The following is a 7,480-nucleotide window of genomic DNA, read 5'->3' on the forward strand; positions in this document are numbered from 1 at the left end:
ACGGCCGTTTTTGTTTTCAGGGTACATGTTGTAACAATTTAGTTTAAGATAACATCTGTATATACCATGGAATGCAATAAATAAATGATGGAAATGAAATATATTTATTTCGAAAAAATACTGTTGTTAATACAAATTACAGTTGAAAATCCAAAAACTGAATCAAATTTGAAGGCTTGAAGAGTATAAATTGTCTATATTCTAAATGAATACTGTCATATGTAAACACATGTATTTTTATTCTTACAAATTTATCAATAAAAAAGAAAATTCTTCGTTATGGTTGTGTTGGTTTGTCTTCATAAATAAAAATGACAGAGAACAATGGCCCGCCAAGACGTTGTGCCAACCATGCATTCTTTACTACAGCTAACTTCAGTGAATCCACTGCAAATCTTGTATTAATCTTTTTAAAATTTGTATGTACAGCTCTTCCCATTCCTTCCAATATAATCAAATCCACCCCACGCATCTTCATTTCAGTACAAAGACCTGTTGAGTAATTGTATCACCATAAGTAAGATATTGAATGGCACAAACACAAACAAAGGTTAACATTTGTCTACAAAGCATTATTAACTAGTCACATTTACCTATATGAATAGTCCTGAGATCGAGACAGGGTCCTCTCTGCCCACTGGATCTTACAACTAGATCTCCCACAGCAAGTGCACCTGATATAACCGGACAAATTAATGCAGCCTGCTGCACAATGTCTTCAAGCTCAACATTAGTGACATCATTGAGAGCTGGCCACTCATTAGCACACAAAATAACAGAGGTGCCTCGCAGTATCAATGCGCGCACAAATGGCACAACTCCTAGAACTATGTCTACACCACTGTTGTCCACAAACATAGCTGCGCAGCGATGAACAGTGGTCTGAAAAAGAAATCAAATTATATACCATCAAATCAAATTATATATCATAATATTATCTGAATACTACCAACAAGTGACAAAATGTGATATAACCAATACCAGAAGATACCTCTAATTTATCCAGCCATTTATCAAGACCATCATAAAGCCATGGTCTGTTTTGTATTTTTTGCAAAGCGCCATACAGTCCGCAGTCTAAAATGGCAGCAACAGCCTGGGCTCCACAATCAAACATGTTACCTGTTATAACATAAGAGAGAGCATGTATATGTATAACCATAACTGAACGCATGATACTTAACTTTATGCTAAAAGTAGTAAAGTAAAGGCCTCTTCTCTTACCTGCTAGAACTCCTCTACAAAGTTCTACCCAGCGCTGTCGATCATTGGGTATTGCATCAATTTCAGACAATCTTGAACTAAGCATAGCAAGTGCATTTTCATTATCATATTTCTTCTGTTGTTTCCACAAATCAAAGAACCCCTGAGAACGAAGGCATGTTTCGTTGATGTCAAGAAGTAATCGTATTGTCAACTGCCCATGAGCACTAAAATTATAAACAGTCATTTTAATACTAAATAATTAAGAGAACAAACCTAATCTTATAAACAAAAAAAACAAAATCATAATATGTAAGTAAATAGGATAGGATATTGTAAGGCTGAGAAAAACAAAGGTTGCCTATTTTGGTAACAACAATGAATTACAAAAAAAATTGTAAGTACTTACAGTGGATTAATTTTCAACTCTTTAAGGGCCTCCACGTAACATGTCTTGTATTTTAGTGCTCGTATTTCTACAGTCGGATCATCCGTGTTGGCCAGTGCGTAATTCACATTTCTTTCTACAAGTCTTTCGCAGGTGTTGAGCCAATATTCTCTCGCCTCATCGTCGACCAGCAAGTCCAAAGTATCTGGATTATATTTATCCGGTTCTTGCAAGATGTGTGAGAGACCGAAGTGTTCCATTCTTGAACCACTTTTAAAATGAAATCAAACCAGAGCAATGTTCACTATTTACAAAATACTAGTCTCATTGTGTTTTATCACTAAGCAAATATTTTTAACACAGCCTTTTATCTTATCAAGTCAATTCAATCGTCAATCTATTTTTTTCTTTTTGACTTCTATGACCACTCTTCCAGTGTTGCCAGAGCCCTTCCAGCTTATGTACGTCCGTACGTCAAAAAAGGTACGATTTGGGTAAAAAAAGTACGGTTTTTTTTCTTAGTATAATTTTATTAAAGAAACAATATTTATATTGTACACATCTTTATAATAGTAGTCGCAAATTGGTGTATTGACGTCATATTGAACCAATTATCTTTCACATTGAGAAAATCACTCTCAAATCGAATCACTGACTCAGTAGCAAACCACGAAGTACAAAAAAAACATTAGTTATAAATTATAATAGCAATATTCGATTGTGAAAATTAACGCTGTAATTTTACGACTATTTCATGTAAAGCGCCCTCCACACTCGTGCGCGAATCGCGAGTGTGGAGTCTAGTTCGCTAATCAGCGTAATCCACTACACACTCACTTTCGCGGCTTCGCGCCGCGTAGTCTGTATCGGGCTTAAAGCCACACACACACACACACACACCTACAATGCAGTCCGCCTCGCAGGACTGCGGAGTAGGATATGGATATAGCTCACATGGTACTTTTTTATGTTGGCCATTGCTGTCAAGCTCGCTCCAGACTACGTGACGTAACGTAAGTGTGGAGTCGATTTCGCTGATTAGCGAACTAGACTCCACACTCGCGTTCGCGGCTTCGCGCAATGATTCGCGCATGAGTGTGGAGGGACTTCAGATTAGAAATTTTACCGTGAACCAACATTACGAAAAAAAAATTGTTTTTTTTAATCGTACATCAAAATGTACGATTTTAGTACGATGTACGCTGCGTACAAAAAAGGTACGCTGGGTCCAAAAATAGTACGTAAAACCGTACTAAAAGGTACGATTTGGCAACACTGCACTTCACTTCACTGCGCTCTTTTTTTACTATGGCCACAGATTATATAATATGGCTGCCTATAACGCAAAGAGTAAACTAGAGAAAACGGTCCACATGAGATAGCAAAAGTGGGTCGCGGTGTCCCACTCGCACATGTTGCCAATGTTAAAAAGACCATTTTGGTAGTATTTATATCAATAACTACTAAAATTAAATACCTTCTTATATTATTTAAGTGCTATATCCAGAGTACGGTTCTGATATCTTTTACGTAATTTGTAAATAGTTATAATGTCAATATTATTAACTGATTTAACCAAGCATGTGCACAACAAAAAATACATTAGTTTTAATATAGTAGAAATTGTAGTAACTTTGAATATTAATTGGTATCCCCAACTTGATGAAGAAATTTTCAAAATACATGAATCGCGGCGTTCAAGATTTATTTGCGAAATAAAGTATAAAATATGTATAAGATGTTGTGTGAAAGGTTGCAGGAGTGAAAGTTTTGCTGATTGTGGTATATCTTTTCACAGATAAGCCTCAACTATTCAAGTTTACGATAAAAATACAAGACAACATTGTCAAACTCATTAGGGTGACTATGATGTCGGCACGATGTGAATCGGTCTTACAGAATTCTTATTACCTACGTACTTACTTAATGTAAAAATAAGTTTACCTAAATAAGTATATCTTTATTTCGGCATGTTTAATTATTTGGTTGACGTACGTACGTTTTAATAGGTAATTAATATCTTTCATTATTAAGAGGCCGGTGTCGATTTTAGTCGCAAAAATGTAAAATTGATAGATTTCGTCGATGAAATTGTACACCTTTTGTTACCAAATTGAAATAACAAGTACTGCTTTCTATTAACACGTCTTCTTATCTTGCCTTTTATCAGATAAATTTTTTGAAAACAGACTCACTAAATTAGTAATGATTTTTTTTCTGAAGGACGTTTAGGTAAACGCGCGTAAAGCACTTATTTTTCTCGCTCTTATTTGTAAATTTCGTGAAGTTTGGACTGCTAAAAATGGTAAATTTGTATTACACATATTCTGTACTTGACCTTTATCAGATTACATTTTTGTTATATGACTTAGAGTTCGAGAAAATGAAAGTTAAACGAATTCAATTTTCTCCAGAAATTACTTCAAAACAAGTTACAATTTCTCTGAAAACCGACTTAATTTCAACGTAATTTGGATACTTGAACAATCTACAACATTTGCTGAAACTATTCTTATACATCAATTTGTATAATTTACCACTATAATTTCTTGATGAATTTTTAAAAACTGCCCCTTCTCTTCATATATTACCGGTGACGGACGCTCGCGACCTCATTATTAAAAGGCAAGATGAGAAAACGTGCTAATAGAAACCAATACTTGTTATTTAGATATTACGTAACAAAACGTGTATAATTTCAACGACTAAATCTATCAATTTAAAATTTTTGCTCCAAAATCGACTACGGCCTCTTAAATCGATATCGATGTCATTATTATGTAATTTTAATATTATGAATTCAAATTTATTACGAATTTTACGTGTTGTATTGTCGTAAATATCACCTGCACGGGAAGAACGGCGAGTGAAAGAAGTTTTGCCATGTTTTTGGTGTCTTATTTCTACTAATAACACCAAATCGATTCGCCCGAAAAATATATCTGAAAAGTGACATCTCAGTGACTATTACTTATCAACATAGGATATCGGTGTCAAAATGTCAACATTGACTTATATTTTCTACTTACGTGCTAATAATTTGGTGATGTTTGTCGTCTTGTGTTAATGAATCCTGCCTCCACCCAGCTCACGGAATGCCCTATATGTCAAGACCACAAACCCTACAAGGGCGCACATGGACTCAAGATCCATCTTGCCAAGAAACATGTTCCTCGGATAGACCTACCCCCGACCGACTCCTCTCATGTCGACAGATCTGGGGCCTCTGTTCCCAACACTGCGGCTCCCCCTGCAAATTTATGTACTCGTCTAGCAGTACTAAAAGCTCACACTAAATTAGCTAAACGTATACGAAAAGGCGCTAAGGTTGCTGTAGCTCGGAGCCTCTCGGAATGCGTGGCCAAGGTTGTGTCTAATAATAATTTACCCGCATGGGAAGCCTTACTTACATTTACTTACAATAATATTCATATCCCTCAAGACCAATCCAATCGCAGTTTATCAGCTATTATCAAACAAAATATACTCCATCCTGACTTTCCCATAGATTCCGCGGAATCTCCATTCTTAAATCTTTGCAATACTCACTTAAACTATAAAGTTAAGTCAATAGAAAATAAGGTTTCTGACGGTAACATAAGAGGCGCTACAAAACTTCTATTTTCTAGTGACACCTTGGCCGCCCGTTCCGACGAAGTGTTCTCCTCTCTTAAAGAAAAGCATCCGATTTCAACTGCACCACTACAACTTCCCGTGCCGTCTCAAATCTCTTCGCAACCACTGCAAGTTACGGAACGTGAAACTTTACAGGCGATCAGCTCTTTTCCTAATGGTTCGGCCGGTGGCCTTGACGGCATAACCCCGCAGCACCTCAAGGACCTGACTAGCCCGCTAATGGGAGATGCCGGAGAAACCCTCCTCAAAGAGCTGACCGCGTTGATAAATTTAATGCTTTCAGGTAAAATCTGTAGCGAAATCACTCCCATTTTATACGGCGCTAACCTGATAGCCTTAAAAAAAAGACGGCGGCATACGCGGCGGCGGCGGACAGCACACTACGGCGACTAGCCTCCAAATTGTGTTGCCGCGAGTTTCACGACCGCCTCACAGACAAATTCAAGCCCAAACAACTTGGTTTCGGCGTCAGAGGCGGTTGTGAGGCCGCAGTACACGCCACACGGACATTCCTGGAAAACTTAAATTTCGAAATTTTGGTAAAAGTTGATGTAAGAAACGCATTTAATTCTATCGACCGAAGCACTCTTTTAGACGAAATTCAAAAGGAAATCCCGGAATTTTTTGAATACCTAAAACAATGCTACGGCAATCCGTCCAAATTAATGTTTGGTGAAAAAAAAATTGCTTCATGCATCGGGTGCCAGCAGGGAGATCCGCTTGGGCCCGTCATCTTTAGCCTCGCTATTCACCCAATCATCACTCAACTAAAATCAGAACTAAATTTATGGTATCTGGATGACGGGACACTTGCAGGGACGGCTTATTTAGTATTAAACGACCTAAATATAATCACAAGGCGGTTCGCTGAGATAGGCCTCACACTTAACTTTAATAAGTGTGAGGTTTTTATCTCAGAAAAACTTTCAGCTAGCGCCCGGACTGCTTTGAATCTAAGTCTCAACTCTGTCGCGCCCAATTTCACCTTTGTTACACGAGATTCCCTCGTGTTACTTGGCGCCCCTATTTTCGAAGACGCCATCCCTTTAGCAATAAATTAAAAATTAGATAACTTTCACAACTGTTCAGATTTATTATTCAAAATTAACGCCCAATAACGCAAAATTAAAGCCATTTACATCTTACGTTTGTGTTTATTTTCTCCAAAATTTTTATACATTTTACGTTGTAGCCCTGTTTGGAAATTCTCGAGTCTCACGTCATCCATAGACAACATATTAAAAAATTCGGTTAGCAAAATTCTAAATGTCTCTTTCAGCTCCCAAAGCTGGTCCCAGGCTACTCTGCCTATTAATTATGGTGGCCTGGGCATTCGGTCTACGGGCGATCTGGCTCTCCCCGCTTTTCTCTCGTCTGTCCACAGCGTTGCCCATCTCATCCGTGGCATTCTTAATGTCACCAATCCCACGGGTGTGGTAGTGGCGAGCTTGGCAGATGCAGAGTCAACTTGGAGTGCTGGAAATCCCGGCGAGAGCCCACCTACCGAAAAAGCCAGCCAAGCAGCCTGGGACCTGATAAAAATATAAACAACCCACAAATCCCTTTTGGACAATAGTTCGAACCCCTGCGAACGCGCTAGACTGCTCGCAGTATCGGAACTTCAGCAGCAGTATTGGCTGCGCGCCTTGCCGTCGCGGAACATTGGTTCCCTTTTGGACCCGGCGTCACTGCGCGTAGCCGTATGCCTCAGGTTAGGTTTAAAAGTCTGCGAGCCACACGCTTGCTCCCGCTGCAGAAGCCATGTTGACGCTTATGGGCACCACGGACTCCACTGCCAGTCAAGCGCGGGCCGATTTTATAGACACACGGCTCTAAACGATCTAATCCGCAGAGCACTCGGTACCGTCTCCATACCAGCAACCCTGGAGCCAGTTGGTCTATCTGCGGCGGATGGCAAAAGGCCCGACGGCTGCTCGCTCGTACCTTGGTTCCTGGGGCGGCCCCTGGCGTGGGATGTAACATGCGTTGACACGCTGGCCCCATCTCACGTCCGGCGCTCTGCCAGGAAGCCAGGGTCGGCAGCAGACGACGCCCAAATTGCCAAGTGCCGCAAATATGCATTTCTAAAAACTAATTATGTATTTGCGGCACTTGCGATTGAAACTTTTGGTCCTTGGTCGTCAGACACCAGAAAACTAGTAAAAGAAATTTCTACCAAACTAGTCTGGGTGTCTGGCGACCTACGAGCTGGCGCATTTTTTGCGCAGAAGCTCAGCCTCACTGTGCAGAGGG

At 39.5% G+C, this 7,480-nt stretch overlaps 1 protein-coding gene across 1 annotated transcript; it reads right to left on the bottom strand.

Moving 5' to 3' along the window:
• Nucleotides 1-220: 220 nt before the first annotated feature.
• On the bottom strand, nt 221-1,993 carry LOC134755069 (4'-phosphopantetheine phosphatase). The gene is made up of 5 exons (XM_063691548.1): nt 1,613-1,993; nt 1,225-1,430; nt 992-1,122; nt 594-882; nt 221-492 (listed from the first exon to the last, which is right to left on the bottom strand). Exons 1-5 carry the CDS (start codon nt 1,849-1,851, stop codon nt 278-280), a joined length of 1,080 nt encoding a protein of 359 aa, XP_063547618.1. The 5' UTR covers nt 1,852-1,993; the 3' UTR covers nt 221-277.
• Between the last annotated feature and the right edge of the window lie 5,487 nt (nt 1,994-7,480).

This window comes from Cydia strobilella, chromosome Z (genome assembly GCF_947568885.1).
Source record: "Cydia strobilella chromosome Z, ilCydStro3.1, whole genome shotgun sequence".
Lineage (NCBI taxonomy): Eukaryota > Metazoa > Arthropoda > Insecta > Lepidoptera > Tortricidae > Cydia > Cydia strobilella.

Coding starts and splice junctions, on each gene's coding strand:
- LOC134755069 (XM_063691548.1), bottom strand. CDS start 1,851: ATGGAACACTTCGGTCTCTCACACATCTTGCAAGAACCGGATAAATAT. Junction 1,431..1,612: donor GAGTTGAAAATTAATCCACT/GTAAGTACTTAC, acceptor TTATAATTTTAG/TGCTCATGGGCAGTTGACAA. Junction 1,123..1,224: donor TTGTAGAGGAGTTCTAGCAG/GTAAGAGAAGAG, acceptor ATGTTATAACAG/GTAACATGTTTGATTGTGGA.